Source organism: Daphnia pulex, chromosome 6, assembly GCF_021134715.1.
Source record: "Daphnia pulex isolate KAP4 chromosome 6, ASM2113471v1".
In the NCBI taxonomy this organism is placed as follows: domain Eukaryota; kingdom Metazoa; phylum Arthropoda; class Branchiopoda; order Diplostraca; family Daphniidae; genus Daphnia; species Daphnia pulex.
In genome coordinates, this window is record NC_060022.1 from 4,769,552 (window position 1) to 4,792,676 (window position 23,125).

The 23,125-nt window shown below is 43.6% G+C and overlaps 1 protein-coding gene across 6 annotated transcripts in view; it reads right to left on the minus strand.

Annotated features, from left to right (window-relative positions):
* LOC124195986 (cAMP-specific 3',5'-cyclic phosphodiesterase, isoforms N/G-like) overlaps window positions 1-23,125 on the minus strand; it is a 99,198-nt gene that overhangs the window by 72,758 nt on the left and 3,315 nt on the right. For 2 of the 6 annotated variants that reach the window (XM_046590728.1, XM_046590726.1), the window contains exon 1: window positions 10,709-15,792. In XM_046590728.1, the coding sequence (XP_046446684.1) occupies window positions 10,709-10,803 (95 nt within the window). In that variant the 5' untranslated portion in view covers window positions 10,804-15,792. Of the gene's footprint in view, window positions 1-2,992; window positions 4,470-10,708; window positions 15,793-21,746; window positions 21,839-21,950; window positions 22,428-23,125 lie in introns of those variants that run through there. The other 4 variants (XM_046590722.1, XM_046590721.1, XM_046590720.1 and 1 more) reach the window with 3 other exon arrangements.

Consider the following 23,125-nt stretch of genomic DNA (forward strand, 5'->3'; position numbering starts at 1 on the left):
AACATCAAAGAAACATTTTCTCTTAAAAAAAAAAAGAAAAAAAAAAGAATAATAATAAAAAAGATCCTCTCAAAAAGTCTCTCATCGGATACGATCGATGAATACAAAACGACATGTGAAAAGGAAAAAACCTTAAAAAAAAGGCCCTTTACTGCTGATGGAAAGAAGGATGCACCGACACACAAGTCAAAGTAGATGTATGGTATAGTAGTAAAGGAACACACCAAACTCTTCTTTATTTTTTCTTATGGGACTCGGCGCGGGTGCAGTGAGAATATCATCAATCGCGTCTCTTCTTCTTTTTGACTCGGATGATATTCAGACGTACGTATATAACCGCGACCCGGGGTTTTCCTATAAAGAACCCAAAAACCGACGGAGGGATAAGCGGGAGCAGCGCCGACAGGAAGGCCAGCAACAAGACATGTGAAAACGGCCTGCGAGTTTTCGCTCTGCTCTTGCGGGACACACACAGCACACAAGAGTTTAAAAGCAACTTGTAAATATTATTTTTTCGTTTTTTTTTGTCTATATTCCGACACACATCCACACAGCAAAAAGGACGCCGCCGCTTCTTTCGTTTCTGCTGGCGGCCCAAAGTTTTCACGACTTTCGGGGCGCTTTTGACAGGTCGACATAACTCATCAAGAAGACTCTTTATTACTGCCGTGTCCTGCCTAACTCTAAGCACGGCACGTAAAGACGTCAGAGTGAGAATGTAACACACGGTAGGTATAGCATTATCTCTATAAAAGCCATGGCTACCATTTCGTCGGAAATTTTTCTTCTTCTTTCTTGTATGCACCGACATCACGAAAGAAAAGTGGGTGGATAATTCCAAACACTGACTGCTGGTTGTGTGTGTGTGTGTGATGGTGGTTTTTATCTTTGACAATAATCTTTTCAAATATTTTTTTTTCTATTTTTCTTTCTTTGTTACATCACGGATTCCGGACATTCCTGGGGAAAATGATGCTTGACACTCAGACACGACACACGGCGTCGACGGCCAAATTGTTTCAACATTCCAGACCGGTTAAACGTGTTATTTTCTTCGTGTGTTGGGCACAGGAACGTCGCAACGAATCAAAATGCAAATGTGTACGTGCGCAGCAAACAGAGCGGAAAATTGAAAACACATTTTTTTAAATTTTGATTGGGAAATTTGATAGTTCAACCAAAAATTAAAATTTCGGGCGAGAGCAGTAGAGAAAGAATCACCTTTCTATAGTATATAAGAGTTTTCCAGTTATAGATTATAGTCTATAAAAACAAGGCATCAAAAAAAAAAAAAAGATATTGGATATACTTTTTTTTGTTTAATACTGTTAATAGTTGTGGGAAGGAAGACGGCACACCCTTCAATTCCCCAAGGCGTATTGTGTCGTAAATAACAAAGTACAGAGTGTACATATACTGCGGTCAGTCGAAGAATTTCGTTACGAAAAAAGAAAAGTTGTCCATTCTCTTCTTGAATAAAAGAACATCAATGTCACCACCAATAACGGGAAAACGGCCCGCAAAAACCCCCCCAGTACTACGTATATCATAATAATACACATACCACGCAGCATTTACCCAAATAAAATAAATACCAAGAAAAGCAGAATGGTACAGTATATATATAACTCATGGTCATACCGTTCACTATTATATCGGGCCGGTTGCTGTCAGGAAGTCCCTTACCCCGCCCTGTCATATCGACGAATAAATCTAGATCATAGAAGGTATAGATACTTATATAGGCTACTATCCTACTATATGAATCTATGCATATAAAAACCAAATCGACCGACGATCTTTTACTTTTTACGAGGACATTGCTGCTGAGTTTGGGCTAGTTTTTTTCCTTCTTCCCCCCTTTAACCTTGTGGCCGCCATCTGATCTTTTTCTCATAGCCCGGCGCTGTTTTACCCCATTGTCCCGCTCCGTCGCCTTCTCTTATTTGGCGAGGATATAGACATTGCAGATACATCCATCCAGCCCACGACGAGAAATATATAAAGGGAGCAAGGGGTTATGTTCTTGGCCATCTCTTTAAAAGAGTGTTTCCTCTAGATCATTCCGACGGACGGATTTAACCCTCACTCAGTTGGCCGTCTACAAAATCCTCCGACGCAGCTGGGAGCGATCCTTTTGTGATCCAACTGCAGTAATCAAAGGACCAAAGAGCTTCTTTTTCTCTTTCTCTCTTTTCTCTTTTTGACGAATAGGTCTTCGGGCCCAGTCGCGGGACGCAACAAAAGGGGGGAAATGACGGATTGGCATTATCATTTTCTATTATGCAGTTCCGTATGTTCGGCTCGTTGATATTCAAAACTGCCGATGGCCAAACCAAACCGACGGCGGCCAAAAAGAAATGGGGGGATTTAAAGAAGAAAGAAAGAAAAAAAAGTTGATTTGTTTCCATTTTAAAACTGGCGCCAGTGAAAAAGAAAAGGGAAATTTGAAAATAATTTGTTAAGCAAATATAACGAGAAAGATAAAAAAAATACCGACGAACAGAGATAACACGACGCAAACATGTTTTTCTCCTCTCTCTCTCTCTTTCGCTACTACTACTACTCCAACGTGAGTTTGAGTTGTGTTTGAAATTTCCCTATATTCTTCTATTTGCTTAGTGCACGATATGAAGATTGAAGATTATTACGGCGGGTAATATGCAAGCTGGCAAGCTGCGTGATTGAATGCGAAGAAGCAAAAGGGGACCAACCACGGCACAACACAGGCAAAAATCAAAAGCCATAAATTATTCCGCAAGTTTTTTTCTTTTCTTTCTTCTTCGGAATGCGAAGACATCGCAGCAATATCCCCCCAAAAACTCTACACACACACACGCGTAGTAATAATATAAATAACATGGCCGCCCGCCGCCGTTTTCTATATACCTTGTTCTCCTCTACTTTTTCTTCGCCCATCTCACACAGAGGAGATGCAAAATATAAGAAAGAAAAAAGAGCCTCGTCCGCTATTATATAGTAGACAAGGTACCTGCAAATCCAGCTGTGCCGTCTGCGGGGAACTTGCCATGGGACGGCCAACAGGGACGACCCGAGTCCTCCCGAAGTGGTTGGCGTCGCACTGCTCATCATCAGCTGTAGGGCTCCCTCGCGTGGCAGATTGCCTCGATTCTCGTTCTGCCCGTCGTCGTTGTTGTCGTCATCGTCGCTCATCACGCACCACGTCAGCTGCTGCGGCCTCGGAGGCTCCTGCTGGTGTCCGTCTTCGTGGGGCTGCTGCTCTTGCGTCTCCATCGGATTGTTCCCGTCGTCGGCACAATCGCGACTAATGCTGAAACTACAGTCGCCCAGCAGCTCCTCGTCGCCGGCCGATGGATCATCGACGGAGTCGCATTGACGGATCATCGGCAAACTGATATCGCCCACGCGCACTTCGGGCACTAGCCAACTCATTTCGGACGGGGTGGGGGGTTGCTACTGCTGCTGCTGGGCCCAGCTCCTTTTTGTTTGATTTTTTAATTCAATTTTCTTCCCCTTTCCGCAGCGGGACTCGTCCCTTCTTATCTCACAAGCGCAGACATGCACACTAGGAGCCGGGCAGGATGACTCGACCATCCACCATTCAAAAGGGGAGGGGGGGGGGGGAGATGCACAACCGACAACGTCTACAATAACTGCATTCCGTCAGGGTAGTCTGACAGATAAACGGTGTTGAGCCAGCGACGGCGACGGCTACCAGCGCAAGACATCCACCGCCAGTCCGGCGGGTCGATCATCACTCGAGACACACGGTTCAACAGTTCCGCCGATAATAATGAACGCTCACAAACACGAAGAGAGCTGATTCACTGGCTCTCCTGCTCACCGTCGTCCCTCTTTGAAGCAACAACTCATCACGGAAATTCGTTTCCCAGGAATTTTTTACTTTTGGACGTCCAGGGGGGGGGGGGGGGGAAGAGGAAAGGAGGAAAAAAAACAAACAACAACCTTACGTAATTAATAATAATTTGGGTTGACTCTTTAGAGAACGAGGGGACGGAGGGAAAGGAGCCGCCGCGCTCCCGCTGGCCTTTGGTCGGCGAACGTGAGCGACAGTGAGACGGTGGTGGTCGGTGCTTGTGTCGTTAGAGAAATAATCAAAACACTTTGAAGTCCCTTGTTGCCCTTTGGCCGTCCTCTCTTCCTCTCTCCACTATTAGGCGGAGGACACAGAGAAGCGGCTTCCGAGCAGAAAACGGGGATAGACACGGATGCACATCACTTTGAACTGCTCCTGCTTGCTGCTCTCTCGATTGATGATCTCTCGTAACACAAATGGGTCAGGTATATATATCTAATAGAAAGACCACTAGCAATAGAATATCTCTACCAGCAAGGGTTTTGGGGAGATGAAGTCACGAAGAATTATAGACGACGGGAGAGAGAGAGAGAGATGTAGAGATTCACGAGCGAACGAACGAACGAGAGAGAGAGACAGGCCAATCCAGTTAGGAGCCCAGCCAGGCAACGACTGGAGAAGAAAAGACGTGAACACCCGCCCCGTAGGAGGATGACGGCGCGGCAAGTTCTAGACGAGAGCTCAGAGAGCTGTGGGTTACATCAGCACAAGGCAGTTCCCTGTGTGTGTGTGTGTGTCAGCGTAAGGCACTCTCTTACTAGTACGTACAGCAGCAAACTAGCAGGCGCCCATTTCCCCCTATAGCTATATCGTATTGAAAAAGACGCCGCACTGGCGCTGAATGCAAGGTGCACGGTGGAAATCAAAAAGAAAATGCCGAGTGAAAAAGAGAGAACAACAAGCCCCCTCCTGACTGAAAACAAAACAAACAACTGTTTCGACTTGGGCTTTAGCCGTGTGTGCTGTGTGCGTAAAGACGCCGTCTGTATAAGGCCAAAGGCTCAACTATATACCGAGCTATGTGGCATACATATATATTTTCTCGCTACGCATATATACCTACACTCATTCGCCTTCCCAACACACTTTCTGCTACTGTCGTTACGACGCCTACATTTCTTGATTTCTTCTTCTTTGGCGACGTCGTGCGCTCGACGCCTACGTCGTCGGGATCATCTCCCCCTCCCCAAACATTCGATCGACTCCTCCGTTTGAATCTTGTTTGTTTGAAGTTGAAAGTTTGTTAAAGAATTCAAATGGGAGACAACGAAAGAGACAAAGAAGGGGAGGACGTGTTGTTTGCTCTTTTCCCTTTTGGGTTTTGTTGGGTTTTTATTATTAGGCGATGGGATAAGCAGCGACACACGTGGAGGGGCGCTAATTCAATTTCGGTCACTCGTGAGTCGAACCTCGAATTTTGAATAGCCATGTGGGGCTTCGAGCTACTGATTCTATTAAAAAAAGCAAAACAAAGTGTCGATGGCAGTCCATATAACAAAACAAGACCCCCACACACACACACGCTGGCCGAATAGGGAACCTCTTTATTCCAACACTTGGGGGCCTTCGTCCGCCATGGGTCCAGGACCCCGCGCTGAGCGTTCACAGCCGCCGGCACCACCGTGTGTCCACCTTATTCGGAGCAGTAGCAGCACCACCACCAGAACAGAAACAGACTCTTTGACTATACAAGGAAAACCATAGTAACCTAAAAAAAAAAAAAAAGGGAAATTATAGATGCAAACGAGGCTGCTGCTGCTGCTGCTAAAGAAGAAGCTACTAGCTGCTGCACTTTCAGATTGCAGCTGTTTCTTCTTCACTAATCTTTCCTTCGGGAGCCGGCCGTATTTTTCTCAACAACGGCCCATCGTGAAAAGGACACGCGAGTAAGAAAGAAGAGAAGAGAGAGAGCGACGTCACCACCGACACACCAACAGATTTCCGAGAGATGACTTGTCCTATTCTTGGGTTGTTTTTTTGAAATTCCTCCAGCACTGAGCGGAGCAGAACGGACAGACGGCTGGCGTTGCGGAGGCAACCGACATAAAAGGGACCCCCAAAGTGTGGAAGGAAAGAGATATAAGAGTATAAGAGCCCAGAACAAAAGGCAAAAGGTAAATATATAATCAAATAAAAAAAATCAAATAAAAATTGCAATCCGAAAAAAAAAAAAAGAAATGACCAAAGTGGATTTGACGGTCTGTAAAATCTCGTAACATTGACGAGACTTGATTTGAAATCGAGAGCCTTCGTTTCAGTGACTCCAGACAATAGATTTAATGCTCACTCTTTTTAAGCGTTGGCTTATTTTGTCTTTTATCATGGCTCGTGGGGCAATCTTCGACTAGAATTACAAGGTGGAAAGAGCCCTCGTCATAAAAGTCTGATGAATAGAAATATAAAACCAAAGAAACAAATAATAAAAAAGAAACAAAACAAAAATGGACTTTGCCAACTTTTTTACATGTTCAATGATTCAGATTTGTGTTTTCCTTTATATCGTAGATATACCCCTTCGTTTGGCGCACGCAGCCTTTGATTCCTTCCGTCCTTTAACCTTCCGATCGCACGAAAAAGTTGCAGCCGGCCATCGACGCCTGGGCCTTGAGCATTCTTTAGGGCTACTATACAAGTCCACCAACCGAAACTCTTAATGGATTTCCAGCGCTTACTAGGCAATGCATCAGGATTCCCGCTGAGCTGTCTTCCATCCGTGATAGCAGCAACTTGCTTAGAAAACTCGCTCAAAGTAACACAGCCATCCTCCTTCTACACTCGGCACACGTTGGAAGTCGGAAAAAAAGGGAAAAAAAAAATGAAAATGGAGGGAAAATCAACCCGTACATATACTAAGTCCTACGGGTTATCTCGGTGCGGATTGCTGACTGCAGCAGTCCACAGCCCTTTTTTTTCTTTCGTTCTCCAGACTATTAGGCCTTGGCAATCCATATAGTCCCGCAAGATAGTGGGGGCCTGCCAGGTCCAGACAATAGGCCTATCGATCTCTTCAGCGCCTCCCGTCTTTTAGCGGCGGCAGCGCGAAAAGAAAGAAGGATCCATCCATCCAACCCTCCACCGAAAATGTGGCATAGTAAATCGCGCCACACACACAGAGAGCAGGAAGCTTAAGAAATGGCGATAAGGAAGGATATGGAAGAGAGAGAGGAGAGAATGGGAGTGAGGCGAACCTAGTGGTATAGATAAAAAAAAGGGAAAATCGGAAATGAGAAAGAACCGGAATCGCTTCGCCATCAACTTATTTTTTTCTCTTCTTCTTCTTCTTCTTCCCTTTCTTGCCTTCATCCGTCCTTTTCTTCTTCTTCGAGACGAGGAAGTTGCGCATCGTGACGACACGAGGGAAATAATAGATAAGACCAGTAGCCTACACATGACGGGCTAGCGACAGGAAACCATTCAAGGATGTTCAAGCACACAAAACATGGTTAGGCTACCACTTTTTTTTTCTTCTGCTGTGTGTCTTGTATTATATAACTCCGTAAAATTGAGTAAATATAATCGGAGTAAAAAAGGCAGCAAAAGTATATAACAAAAGGAGAACAACTCTGGGACGGAGAGATAGAAATGACTCAACCTGGAATTGGAATGGATCATTTAAATGTCAACAAACGAACCAACCAAAAGTTCAGATTTCAGCCATATCGGAAGTTTGATTCAGATCAGATAAGTTGCTTTTTATTAATATATACAGGACCTTTCTGTGGTTTGTCTATTCTATCCCTCTATTGGAAGCCAATGTGGGCCAGAAGCGTTACAAGTGCAAGTAATAGTACCGTTCCGGAGGTAACGCTGGGTACGAATTCCGTATAGAGCTTACAGAGCGTGTCGAGTTCTATACACCAAGACGGGTGCCCGTACGCTGTCAAGTCCGCTAGACAAAGGAAACATCAACAAACGATAACGAGAACATAAAAATAATAATGCAAAAAAAAAAAGATGCCCGGATCAGTTGACGTAGTTGTGTTCATTAGGGTTTCCAATCTCATTACAAGGCTTCGAAACTGTATCTTACTGCATCTATACAGCTGAGAGAGTCAGGTATAGTGCGTTATTACAATCAAATCCACTCAAAGTCAAATGTGTTTTTGTTTTTTTCCCTGAGATTTCCGCTATACTGGATCATCGTGAAGAAGGGATCGATTCGAGTCGTTGCAAAGTCGTTGCAATATTTTATTGGAGTCATTAGAATAAGTCGGTCTAGCAATTGAGCTATGCGGGATTGGGCACAACGCAAATGATGAAAATCCCGGAGAATTGGATAGAAAATGAAGAATGAAATTGGTTAGATGCGCTTGTATTCATTATACGGCGTGCAGCTAACAAAAGAATTGGCGTGTAATTGAATTTTAAAATTCGCATCCATTTGCATTCGAATCTTTTTCATTTCAACTTAGAGAATAGGACTGAAATAAAAAGGGACAAAAGCGCTTAATATCACGCATTCTATCGCAGAAACAATCTATCCGAGATTATTTATTCAAACCCAGTAAATCAAATGAATAAGCCTTCAATTCTACTGATTTAAAAAAACCGAAAAAAACCATCAAATCTTTTATTTGCTCTGGCATCTGCTTACATTGCCGTACTCTACACACAATCATTGGCAACATTCTTGACGTTCCCAAAAAGGAATTCGCCATTCAATAATAGATAGCCTCCTGGCGAAATTCGATGCCCATTGATCTCGGAAATATTTATGATTCAATTTCGTGAGCCATAAAAACAATTCCGAGGCAAAATCAAAGGCGATCGAATCAATACCGCAAATTCCGCCATTGATGATAAAGGTAATTTATACTCGGTTTAGCCGTTGGTTTCTTAACAACACACAGCTCGAGTAACAGTGGGATATCAAATAGGACTGCCACCTCTTGGTCAATAAGTGAGGCGCACACGCGGGAATGTCCCGCGTGACAACCACATCAGGGATAGATGGCGTCCGACACGAATTCTCCTAAAGCCACGGCAATCGATTGAATATAATATCCCACACACAAGAAAAAAAAAATAATAGGAAGGAGCAAAATTTGAAAACTTTCATTTGAAACGCCATGGCGTGCCAAGCTTTTGTTGTCGAAATGAAAGACGCCGAACATATCAAATTGCAAGCTAGATTTTTGCTGTTGCTGAACAGCAGCCCGATAAGGAGACAAAGAGACGTATAAGAAGATTATCAACAACACCTTACGCCAGCACCAAATCCAACTTCAACTGCCATACATCACAAGTTTCCTCATTATCTCGTTCAAGTGCGTTCCGATCGAGTGTACGCCCTGCTGGAATATCGACAAACGTGTCCCCTTAGTTGAACCAGCGACCATCGATTCGGATTATTGCAGAGACGTACGGAAAGAAAAAACGAAGAAAAGGCGCATCTAGAAAAGGGAAGATCGATCGATTCTTTTATATTATATTGATTGTCGTACCGCCACTTGGCCAATTCTCTCTTGTTATGGCGTCAACTGCCTTTGACGTAGACATGACTCATTGGCACTACTTTTTTTTTCGGGTCTCCCCGCCCCACTATTGGGGCTCACCAAAGTTGTAACATCTATAACAAAGCGACAACTTGAGGGTGGAAGACGCAACAAAAAAGGACCGAGAAAGATATCGATAATGATAAACAGCGGAACCGCAAAAAAAAAAAAATAACCGTTAATGTCATATAATGGAAGGCTTTATTGGGCTCGTTTCGCCTTTTCCCAGGAGGTATAAAACAAGTTGATCGATTTTCTTTCCCCTCCTTTTTTTCTTCTTCAATAGAATGGCAATCTTGTGCAACTGACGGAGAAAACCTTCACTGTCTGCCCCATCGCGTGAGTGATGGAACGATTTCCCGCTAAAATATAAAATGAATCCCCGCCAAACAATAGTTTGTTCAAACCATTTCGACCGGGGTCGATACGTAAGGCTGACCGTCACATCAATCAAGTAAAAAAATAAAAAATAAAAAAACCCTTTGCAAAAATCGAATCATAATCATAATTCGGTACAAAAAAAAGGGGCGAGAAAGTGTCCGGATTTATCGCGAAAACGGTGTCGAAGTAGAGCTACTTGGGCGCCACCTGTTTCGATCCTTCGACCCAGACGACTCGGTCGTCGACGGACGCATAAAATGTCACGAGAACACGTCGTGTAGAGGTATAACTCAGAGTAAAAGTTTGTGTTAAATGTCAATGTACGCTCCATCCATCTCACTATATTGGATGTCTTAGCCTTAACATAAACAGCCAAGTTGAATGTCAACACCTTCGAGATTGCGAGCTGCGTCTCATTGTTTTCCTTATGCACGAGCCCCTCCAGTGGTCTGATGATATTCCTCCGGCTGCCGTGGTGCGCAACAGCTGTGTCTCACTCTTCACTTATACAAATCAATAGATCCATAAACTGAATACCAACACACAGAGACAGACACACACATACTAACGGATACGGTTCACAGACGTATAAGGCACGTATGTATATACACACACGTAGACAACGAGAGACCCTTTACGAACCAGCCATCGATCCTCTGGTTGCGGGTTGATTGGACGGGGCGGAATTTCATCCGCTTCCACTCCTTTTAACGGTGACATGACGAACGGCCAGGATCCATCCAACAACAAAACGCTCATCCACCTTCCCCCCCCCCCCATGAAAAATGGAGAAATTCTTGGCCAACAAATAAAAAAAAAAAAACCTTTTCTCCTCTTTTGTTGGTCGTCGACGAATACGCAGATAATGGAAAACAATCCTCAAAGGTAAGAAGACAAAAGACAGAAGAAAAAGTCTCCACCGTATCTCCTCTCTCTACTGCTAGTAGGTAGTACCGTAATGCATCACTCTTACCTGGCAGCGACAAAGGCCAAAGTGTGGCGTCGAGTGCGTCCGGATCGTCCGTGATATGACTGCAAGTTGATGATGCTGCCTCGTTCCCCCTGCATCTTGATGGCTTGTTGTCCGTATACTCGCTTATCTCGTTTTTCTTTTTCTTTTTTTCCTCTTTTCCCTCCTTCTGCTTTTTCTACTTCTGGATGTGTTCGTGATTCTCAAAGCGGAAGCGAAGCTGCTGCTGCTGCTGCGCTCTCCCCGGAATGACTTAATCAAGTCACAACGGAGACACCAAAACGAAACAACTGGCAGCCAGTGTCAGGAAAGTGGCAGGAGAGAGACCTTTCGCCTCCGTATTTATACACTCTCTGGAGAGAAGCACAAACACACAAGAGGCAGTGCCGAATAAGAAACTCGGCCCGATTGTGATGGGCTTCGAGAGAGAAAAAAGCCTCGGCGTTGATCAATCGTAAGTTGCTGCGACTCGTATCTACCAAGAATAGCCGAGATACTCGGAAATTCTCTCGTAAATGCGGTGATTTTTTTGTTTTGTTTTTTTGTTTCTTTCTCTCCTACTCCTTTCAGCCAGTCCATTCAATCCATCATCTACGACTACTTCTTCTTGTTGTTGTCACTTGGTCACGTCTATAAATTTACGCGGCAAAGTCCTTGTTGGGATTGCTATGTCTGGCAACTGGCCACCTTTACGGACACGACACGAAAACAAACGGTTGGCACGGCTGGCAGCCAATCCAACACCTTACACACCAACAACCACACACGCGAAATTTTCTTTTATTCTTTGAGCTGCAACACCAGACGACGTCTTCGACAGACAGAGTCCCGGCAACGAATGTTGGCCACAAGACACTCGACCGACGTTTTCGTATAATCTCCCCCCACACCAACACCTTGGTGGTGAACACTCGAAAGAGTCGCAGAGCCAGAAACCAAAGTCAACGAGAGAACAGCCAGCAAAGACTCGGAGAGACTGACAGTCGGAAGGGCAACACGGCGACTGTTGTTTTGTTCGATCGGTTTGTAGGAGTGAAGTTGGCACAGAGAAAGAGATAGACGGTGGAGCCGCAGTAACTTGGATGTTTGTCCTTTAGCCGGAGAACTTTGCGCCCGCGCTTCAACACCCGACAATCCTTAAAAGAAAAAAAAAGTCGACACCGACTAAGACTCAGCGGTTGGCTGTCGGAATATTCATTTCCCACAGTGCAAGAGGAGGCAAAGAGTGAGGAACGTGTGTGGATGAGCGAGAAAGAACACATCCGCATCGGGGCTGGGTCGCCAAGGAACTGAAACTATGCCTCCCGTACTCCTGACGCTGAAATATAAACGCACTACTACTACACCTACAGACCCTCCCCCAAAAAACAGAGACAGAAAGATTTTTTGGGGCGGGTTACTATTCTGTTCTATTTTGTTTATTTTCCCTTTTAATTTTTAAAAAATTCTCCAAACTTCTACTGTACTAAAAAACAAGCGAAAGCCGGAAGGATTGATAACCAAGGGGGGAAAAAAGTAGCCTATTTTTATTTTCGGTTGCGTTTGTATTTTTTCTTTGAATGTACTCTAAAAATGTTGTACAAAGAAATGCTGTTGGCGGACTGTTAAAAGCCTTCACGGAACAGTGTGTGTGTGACTGCGACTATAGATAGATAGAAGAGCCTCCGTATATATACTTAAGTAGCAGATATGTCGAAAAAGGGGTGGCGGATGTTGATATTCACACCGGACCAGCACTACCGCTCAATATTCCGCATTGCCGAGTGGTAGACGAAAGGCAGAGTGAAAGAGGACGGCAGGAATGAACCAAGGAGGCAAAAGAAATTGCATTTTCATGTTTTATTTTGAGATGATTTAAAAGAAGAAAAAGAAAAATATTTCAAATTACATTTTCAACTTTTTTTTTCTCCTATTTTGTTTTGTTTTTTTATTATTATTTTCAATGGCGTATGTGGAAAGAGGAGCCATAGCATCCGATGCCATCATTACTGTGATCAAAAACACACAAAACGACGCATTGCCCCGATTTTTTTTCAAGAACCCTCTCAGTCCTATCGTTCTTCTACATTCAGTTCGTCAATTCAATGCGTTTGCTTCAAAGCAAGAACGAGCTAGGGAACGTAAAACCATGGAAGGACAAAACGGATTTACAAGCCAACCAAGATATAAATCCATACATCATCGTTTGAACATATCTCTAAAAAAAACTTATTTAAAAGGAAAAAAAAATGTAGAAAAACTATTGTGCACGGACCGAAAATCTTATATGTCCTATCTATTATGTCAACATGAGAAAAGTCACGAAATTCAAAGTGAAAGGCGAATATATTTAGAATTTTTTTTTGCCCATCAAGCCACTAGACCATTCCTGCAGTGTCCATATGGGCATGAATTCAAACAATTTGATGGGAAGATTATTTTCAGATTCTCCGCCGAATTTCCCATCTCGTTAAAAAAAAACTGCGCGTAATGTTGGAGACAGGGTCAACGGTATACTTTTTCCAATTTCCCCAATGGCAAAGACAAATAAAATCTGAGGCGCTAGCTGGGCCGTTCCTAATCAATCATTAAGTTCTCCCATTCTAATGAGGTTTTCTTCCAACGGAGGCGACTCTTTGAACTATACACGCCGGTTAGAATTCACACAAGACAAATGAAGATTGACATCAATAAAGCAAACAAGGCGTTTTGATGAGATCTTGGAATCAATGAGAGTCCATTATTTCTATTTTGGGGTTCAGACGCGTGTGTGGTGCGCTGCTGCAACAAGACGAACTTAACGTTGGACCCTGCTGGGTTCATCAATCGCTATTGGTTTCATCGAGGCCAATTTAATGATCGAGTTGCGTTCCCCACGCACGGGCCCATCGCTCTCCCATCCCAGCCCCGATCCGTATCCATTTCGACGAAACGAATAATTGAATGGAGGCGTTGAATAAAAGTTCTCGGCCTCACGTAACTTGATAGAGAATTTTTAAAAATACACAAAAGTTCCTTAAGTGCTATGCCCAGCAAAGCGAGGAGGAAGACGGAGTAGTGTAGATGATAACCAACCCCGCCGATTCCTTTTTCGTGCAATGTATTTATGCAGGAAAGGCGGCGTCGCAACTCTTAAAAGCAACATCGAAAGACTTTTTATCTGTTAAAGAGTCACAAGTCACATAACAGCGAGATTCTTTCGGTGGAACTTGTGAATTTGGTGACAAAACAAAAATGCAGAAACTTGGTTGCCGCAACCAGCTGTTCCCGTCAGCTTTTGCAGCGTGTGCACAGTTGCAAATCCAAAACGGTTAACTAATGCGATTTTGAACGACTCCGGATTATACCAGGAGTATATCAATGTCCAAGATATAGAAAAATAAAAACAAACAAAACCAACAATCTAGTATGACAGGCGGACGAAGTCAGACTATTTATAACGACAGTTCTTAGTTTTATCCTCTTTATTCCTAGCCATGTTTCTGTGCCTGACCTCCTGTGCGTGACACAGATAACATAATGGCCGGGGAGTTACAAAAGAGTCAAGTTTGTGTGTCGAAACAGTTTGCCATTGCGTCACAAGAAGAAAAAGAAAAGGAGGCACACAAATTACTAGACTGTACGCTCCCACAAAAGTTCGCTTTTAAGTCGTAGCCTATCTCAGCCGCTCTTGTCACGACACACAAAAGGGGGTAGTCGTCCGTTAACTGCCGCCGATTCTCTCCTATCTCTCGAGTGTGTGTGTGTGTGTGCCAAGACCTTGGCAAAGAAAAAGGGGCAAAAGAAAAGAGAATTCTTTATGGCGTCCGCAGAGGAATGGATCAAAAGATTCGAAGGGGGAAAAAAGGCCGACAGTTACAGTGCACACCCTTCGAAAGCGACAGCAAGACAGGAACAACTACCCAGATTTCCAGATGATTGCAGCATGAAATTGGCTGAATTTCTTTTCCACGTGTTCCAAAATCCCGAGCGAGTATCTAGTAATCCAGTGGGATGGGGCGCGGCGTAGATCACGTCGGACCAGGTTTTCAAATGGCCGCGCCACGGCACACACAAATATCGACCGACTGCGGCGTGAAATAAAATAGAAACGTTACTCACGCAGCCAAACCGACCGATGTGCGGCTGATTGTTCATTGGACCACCACTGCTGCGAAAAGCAAGAAATAGAAACCAAAAATTGACTGCCCTCCTCATCCCAAAAAGAATGGGGATGAAAACAATTGAAGCAATGTGTCGACAACGACACGGCGAGTGTTGGATGGGTTCACGAGGCGCTGGCTATTGGCGGCCGTTGGAATGAGAATGATATCCAATCCAATCAAACAACATGAGCGTTGTTGGTACTCCTGTTTGTTCTAGAATTGTGTACAGCGTATCAACTGTCAAAAAAAAAAGGAGCGGCCCTTTCCGTAGTATTAGGAATGGGCAAAAACATCAATAGACAGAAGAAGGCAGAGTTCGGTGTAAGAAGCAATTCCGGGCGGCGGTTCTTGTTGTTTTTCCTTCTATTTTCTCAAAATGATGAAAAATAAGCGTAGGATATCCATCAGAAAGGTTATACTACAACCAAGTAATACGGTACAGGAAGGGAGGGGGGGGGGGGACAACAACACACTGAAACCATCAAACATACTGTGTATACGCCGCACCGTCCTATAAATACGTGAAGAGGTGACGCTAGCGCGATTGCAATTACTCGGAGAGGTCTTTTCTTCTTTTCTTTTAGTGTCCCGAGAGATAAACGAAGCCGGACATGATTCGTTTCCACTCCTTCGCCCCGCTACAGCACCGCAACACGGCAGACAATCGCCAATGATGCGTTTTTGACGAGAGTTTGAAACAAGTGCGCAGTTTGCCCAGAGTTTGTCGTCACAAGGGGTGGAAAAAAGATCTGTCTTTGGTTGCGAGGAGAATATCAACGAAGCTATACGCCGGCGTCTCCTGCGCTCCACACCGTTTGATAATAAACTGACGTGAATGCACTAATCACGCACGTCCAATCACTGTCACGTCACTTCTGTTCGCCTCTATTCACACAGACACACGCATAAACGCACACAGACAGACAAATACGGCCATTTCAACTCCCCTCTGAGTACAGGCCTCCACTCATCAGCTTGATTGCTCCGCTAGCACCTCATCTCACTTCTAATTAGCCATTTTTTTGTTTCGCAAAAAAAGTGATCGATATATAGGCAGCAGGCAGCTACGCAGCAAACTCGGCGTGACGTCAAGGCTTAGACGAACATGTATACGGATCATCATCATCAGCTGGAGAGATCCCTCAAAGAGATTTCTACCAGCATTCTCTCCTGATGACAACCTTGGGAAGGAGAGCAGCCACACAAAAGAAATGAGTCTGTCGATAAGATGGCATCAGTCGATCAACTCCGCCGCATCGTTTCCCGACGGCAGACACCGCTGCTGGCTGATCCCGCAACGCCATTTCTTTCGTTCACCCCCCACCCATTTCCCCTTAGATCAGAGCCTTGCATGGCTCCTAATGCAAATCAATACGATTATGCACAGCTCATTTCATTCAGAATCTTGATAAAAGAGAACGAACTTTTATTTAATATGAGATGAGAAATCCTTCCTGTCCTATAGAAAGAACAAAAAAAGGTGGAGAACTTCAGACAGACTTGCGCGCGGCCACCGCCACCCTTTCTAATTAAATAAGTAACAAGATAATAAATAGTAAGGGACGTATAAAGTGCGCTAGAGTGTCAAGCCCGAGGAGTAATCATGAAAGATAAATCACCCGCATATCCATCCAAAGAATCATGAAAGTTCTACGTAGTTTCACAGTGAATTTCCCTAAAGTTCAATTGCATAACGACACAGAGTATCCAGCGTATTGATCCGCATTTCCAGGAACTCCTACCCGGCGTTGCTATACAACGTAACGATATGCATAATCGGGACAATTCAATGACGAATCAAGAGTATCAAACAACGTTATAGGTTAATCCATCCATCGTGATCTATGTCAACAAACGACGCGTTCACATAGCTCCCTGTGTCCTTGCGAAAACCAATTTCAATCACACGCATGACTACCTATCCCAATAACAAGTGTAATAAGACTGGCATGTTATGGCTTATGGGGTATGGTAACCAACCGAAAGAAAAAGAACAACAAGAAAGGAGCAAAAAAAAAAAATTAAACATAATAAGATAAGCAAAAACACAAGAAGGTAATCGGCATAGCCAGAAAACGAGGAATAAAAAAGATTGATCCGATTTACAATTCGACCTAAGTAAGTTTACAGGAAACGATTGTGATGCAGGCCGTGAGTTGGGCCACCGCTAAATCGATATGACTACTGTGGTGAATGCCAACGAGCGCCAAATAGGCGAATAAAGAAAAGGGGATTTTTAGCGACAATAAAAGAAAACCGTCTTTCTATTTAGTTTCTTACTTGGCATTGGCAATGGGCATTAAACTTTAAAAACCGAGCGAAAATTCCTAATTTGACAGCAGTCATTCAGGGCATTTACCAAGTCAGAAAGGGCAGTGAAAATCGAATGTTTAAAGAATTGTAGGATTCTAGTGGAATTCTTTAACGTCGTTATGTGGGACCGGTAATACTATTTTCCTTATTACTGACGATCAAGGAAGCTTTCCCTCTTTTCTCCTTGACAATCTCGTATGTGATCGATTTACCAATACACCAACGTGTGCCAAAAAGAAGTGGGAGGCCTTTGAGACCTTGAAGCCTGAATGAGCATCGAAGCAAAGAAAATTATAATATTTAACGGTTGTTACGACGGCCGAACTAGACCAGTATTTTATTCGCATTCAACGTAAACGATCGAATAAAAATCGGAAATCTAGGAGGGGATTCTTGGTCAAATAAAAAAGGGGGATGTAACATATCGTCAAGAGAACGTGGCAGACCAATTTGAAAACAGTTCATGGCCAAACTTCTTTCTAGATCAACTGCATATCTCTGCTGTAGTTGCTCGGTTATTCTTGAGCGTTCTTGAGCGGATCAAGATACATTTCAGACGTTCTTGGCGTAACATAACTCTGAGTAAGCCAACGTACCCAAGAGACGCACTCCCGAAAAACGGAAAAGCCAAAATTGGAGCCTGTCTGGTCGGTTGCTTTCGAGCACGAGTATGTCTAATAAATAAATCGACGTGAGAAAATACCATGCATTGTGTGGAGACGAGAAGGAAGATGATCTAATCAAATTTCAGAGAAAGGTCAAAGACGAGAGAGAGAGAGAGAGAAGAGCAATAGCAACAATCATCATACTACATTCGGCCAAAATGGAAATTTGCACGAACTCGCATAAATGAGGTAATTTTCCGGAAAGTAACATGGGCTCATATTTAATTTAATAAAATAGATGGTACTAACTGAAATGTTGTTTCCAAATACGTTTCGAAGAATTGTCGCTAGATGGTGTACACCAACAGAGAAACAAATCCCAAAGCAAAGAAGAACGAAGAGTTCCACAAACGACTCCTAGAAGGCCCTAGGTGTCGTTTATAATTTGTCCTGCAGGATCGAGTCCAAGGGTTACCCCCAATCATAAAAGAACATCATCTTGCGGGCAACCAATCGTTATTTCTCTCCTCAAAGCTTCATTCAATGCCCTAGCGTGACATAAAGTTTAGGCTGTAGACCGACTAGTTCCAGAAACAAGTTTTCCTTTCCGGCAATTAACAGTATCCAATCGTTTTACGATCGGCGGATGATCCTCTTTGACTTTCCCGTATTTTGTAAGTCAATTCTAGTTAATGTAATCCATTTACTCGGGGAAGGGTTTGAATTAAGAAATAAAGTAAAATCCTATTTACATGCAGAGAATATTCCGTCCTCGCGACTTGAATGACAACAACAGCAAGGGAATGTCTATTATTTGCTAAATCGCAGAGCTTTTGTTTCTGGCTCAATCAAGCAATATGTTCAAGCACGCTAGCAAACAAGTATTTCCAACCAGCAGATCTTGGTCGTTAGCGACTAGAGTGTGTTGACATTTCCAGCCTATCAGGATCTTAGGGGCAAAAGAGAGAGCCGAAGGAGGGCGGAGGGAGAGATGGATGGCAAGTAAACAAGGAGAAAATCCTTGTCAAGTTTGGTATTTGTCAACTGGGAGAGCGAAGCTGAGCGCAACTTCAAGTGATAATCACAAGGGAGAAGGGATCAATAACTTAGTACACCGTCTAGTAGTTCTCCGTCAAACCCAAATAAACAAACCAAAAATGTGGAACCATTCGGACTCTTTTTTGCTGTTGTTGACCATTAAAGAACATGATATTTTCTCAATTGTACACGATGTTATAGTCTGCGTACAGACATATACGTAGTATATCCTACATATATATTTGTACTGTAAACTAGCACCACCGCAAGTCTCGGATGATTCAACAAGGACTTCGGGGAACAACTTCTCATCCTTTGTGGCCCTTGCCCAACTCTGTGTGGTCTCTCGTCTCCTTATTGTGCATGATAGAGAGTAGGACTCTAATTGAAGATTGCCTCCACCACCAGACTCTCTTCCTTGCACCGTCTTCACCGAACGCTCGAGTGGTACATACGCACGTACATACACACACACATGGAGAGAGAATCGTAACCATATCCTAATCGTGGGCAAGTAATCAACTCCTAGGTCTCTCCTACAGTCCTACCACTTCTTCGTCTTCTTTTATATAGCAGGTACACAATTACATCCGACTGGGTTATGACGTGCACGTCTTGTCTACAACAATAGTCTGCCTTAAAGAAAACAGCGTTCGGAGCTATAGATAGACCTATCAAGCTGTGGGAACGACAACAGCTGTTCCAGGAGGAGGAGACACGCTTTCCCTCGAACTTTAAGGGCCAACAAGGTAAGCACGTAAATTGAAACAAATTGAATCGAAAAAGTGGAGAAAAAAAATCAGGATCGATGGTGTCGTTGTAAGAGTAGACACGAACAACCCAATAAAATCCGCACATAAACGGCACAGGTTCTTCTTCGCGTGTCTTTTGCAGACCCGCCATTTAATGCATTTGTTTTCAGCCTTATCACATTCATCGATTCTTTCGGTCACGGTAATCGCTTGGAAAAATTCAATGAAATGCAAAAAAGAGCCATATCATGACTATATGTAGGCCAAACAAATAAAAAATCACAATATCAAAATGGGGTGGATGACGTCACCCAGCTTAACGATGGCCATATAGTTGACTTTGGCTCTATGGGCCGCATCTGTTACTACAATAACACATGCTATACGAGAAAAGGTACGCACGCATTCGATGAAAAGAAACGACAATAAGAGACTTCCTCCCCTAGCTCTTTCACGGTTTATTCGATGCAGTGACCCACACCCACCCATCGGACGAGTTTTAATGTCATCGAGGAGAGTCTCATCGACGAAACACAACAGACACGCCATACCACCAGGAAACCAAAAAGACCAAAGAGGAAATTGGGTTCGTTAAGTACAAAAGAAGGAATAGACCAGAGGTTTAACGTCGCCAATTTCTCGTTCGCAAAGCGTGCTTGATACTCATTTCCATCTCAAGTCTATCGGAACTGCACACCATCGATTTCATCGCACCCGTGGGATATTTGACACGGTACTATATCGCGACCCACAACACAATACACGGCGTCGAGAACAACGTCAAATTCCAATTAGTTTGTTACTCTTATTGAGCGCAAGAGAGGGAAAACAAGTTTTTCGTTTAAAAAGATCAGGAGAAGGTTCTCCCGGGGCGCAGACTCGTGATGCATCATCGTGAGCATGATTGATCCAACCTACCACACGAGACGAATTATATACCTCTCTCCCCCTTTTTAATAGATTCTTATTTCTTTGATTTTTTTTGTGTTATTACTATTATTCTGTCTGAGGTTACGAAGGGGGTGGTGGATCCTTTGTACTCCTCATCTGAAGGAATCCAATCAACCAAGTGATGGAGAAAATCAAAAATATAAGGGATGTTCATTGCTCCTGTTTCTCCACTGGTTTAATCAGCTGTAATCCCGTCGGCAATTATCGCACCGTGGCCAGCAAATTGCGGCCAATGACACCAGCAGTGGTGCGTCATAGGGCGTCAACAGACACTTATACGCCGCCTTTATTATGTCGGATGATATGTTCGAATGCCTGGCTTCTATTTTTCTTTTAAGTAGAATACACTTCCTTTGATCTAGAACGTCTTCAAGAAATTGGGGTGGGCAAAAAAGAAGAAGCAGAGATGAGATATTCAGCAAAGAAAGTTTAAGGAAAAATAATTTCGTTCGGATCGTTCCAAGCGGTTGGACGGATCCCCAGATTGGACTTGGTGAGTTCTTTCCATTTGATAAAGAGGGATGAAAAATGTCTGCATATTATAGGCCTACTCCACCCTACAACTTTTCAATAGCCACACGAATATATTTCTAGCGATCGATAATAAGCTGATCAAATGGCAGGATATAAAAGGAGAAGAGAACCAGAATAAAAAAAAGGGGACGTCTTGGTTCACCACCTGGACTTTTTCCACGCATTTGTCGAACGGGCTTTTTTTATCAACATGTCGTGACGCATCCGATAGCAATTTGATCAACAAACGAGATTCGGATTGAGTAGACACCCAAATTGAGATCCACATCTCTTCTAGTGAAAGACATCATCGATTTCAATTCGCCTAATCAAGCAAAGACCATTTCATTTCATGTTGCGAAGGGCCACTTCAGGCAACAACAAAAATGCTAAGAATCCAAAATCAAAAGAGACGAAAAATTCTTTAATGGCTGCAACGTAGTAACGCTCCACTTATGGCGTAAACATACGCCAATCCAGAATGGTTTCGTCAAAATAAAAAACCAATCCAAATGACAAGAACATAAATCCTGCTCGCCTAACTAAAAAAAAAAAAAGAAGTTTCTTTCCCAATACAAGTAACCTTGAGATTCAAGGAAATAGAACAATAGGTCTGTAGTAATTGGAAGACATCCCGAGTGCCTTTAAAGTTCCGTGTTTTGCCCTCGACACCTTTACGGATGGTGAGAATGTGCATTGTAAATCGACACTCGATAGAGTTATAATGATCCCTCTTGGGTCCTACCTTTGATGAGGAAGAACCGGCCAGGATCGACGAGACTTTATAACGAGCATCGTCCGTGGAAATCCCAGCATGGAGTGACTGGATCCCATCATCTAGATAAATTATAAAAACAAAAAAATCACATTAAATACAAAGTATTGTTCGTGCGACTATAAGAAAAAGTATAAACGACATCGAAGGAGGCAAATAGGATCAAAGACGGACTTGCGGAGCCGATGTTCGCTTCGATTGTTTGCCCATAATCGAACCTGGTGGATGCCACAAGTGGTTGTGGCCATCACCACTCTGCTCCGATAGAGCGCGCTTACAACTTAGGGTCCCCCTAGACCACATCCAAGCTCTAACTGATTGATTGTAAACGGATATGTGCGGAGCTGATAGACCATCAATGGTTTCACTGTGAGTCAATCTTCGAACACCACCACCACCACTGCCGGAAGCGTTGGCAGTCGTCACAGTAAACGGATACATTCCACGCTCAAACGAGTCTCCCATTTGAAGTCGCGATCCCGGCGTTGGCGACGGACTACGGGATGACGGATCAGGATCCATCGCAGCACTTGGTCACTAACCGCACGACGAAGCAACAACTCAAACAAGTCGAGTGGATCAAACTTGCAACTGATGGAACTTGCACGAAACAGTGAGGATCCGCACCGCTGTGGATTTACTGAGGTATCACAATCGACTGCTGCGTCACGCTCAACACCAAAGTAACTAGTTGGCTCAGATTTTACCATTCTCATGGCTCCCCGTCACAATAGAGTCGACGAGGTGGCGCCGGCGCACACGCGACTCACCTCAGATAAACCGACATCGGTAGTTACTTTCAAAACATTCATTCAAAATACATTTGCAACTGCCAACTTAATATTGCAAATTGCATGTTTCAGTTTTTTTTAGATGGTGAATCTTCCTACCTACACTATAGTTTCCTGGTCATCCATCAGCACTTCCCACTCGCACTTACGGTACCAAATTATAACTAGCATTTTAGTTGCTACGAGGGAATGGAATCAAACAAAAAATTCAAAAGCAAAACTTGAGAGGCGCAAATGAACGACACGACGTGGAAATAAGAACACAAAATTGTACGGAAACGAAGAGATAATTACGGTAATCATCTTTTGGTGGCAGACACGGATGGAGGAAAGCATCGATCGGAGAGGAAAATCTTCTCAATCACGCGACGCATGATTGCTACAAACTGGGTGGAGAAGGGATGGCCTTTGCACTCGAAAAGGAGTGGGTTGGAGCCATAACAGCATTTCGACTGGATGTCTTGGATGCGCACAAGTTGGCGAACACGGGTCGTTCTGGAAACAAACATAAGGACGAGACTTGAAAATGCCGGCATGAACGAGAACGATTTTACAGGG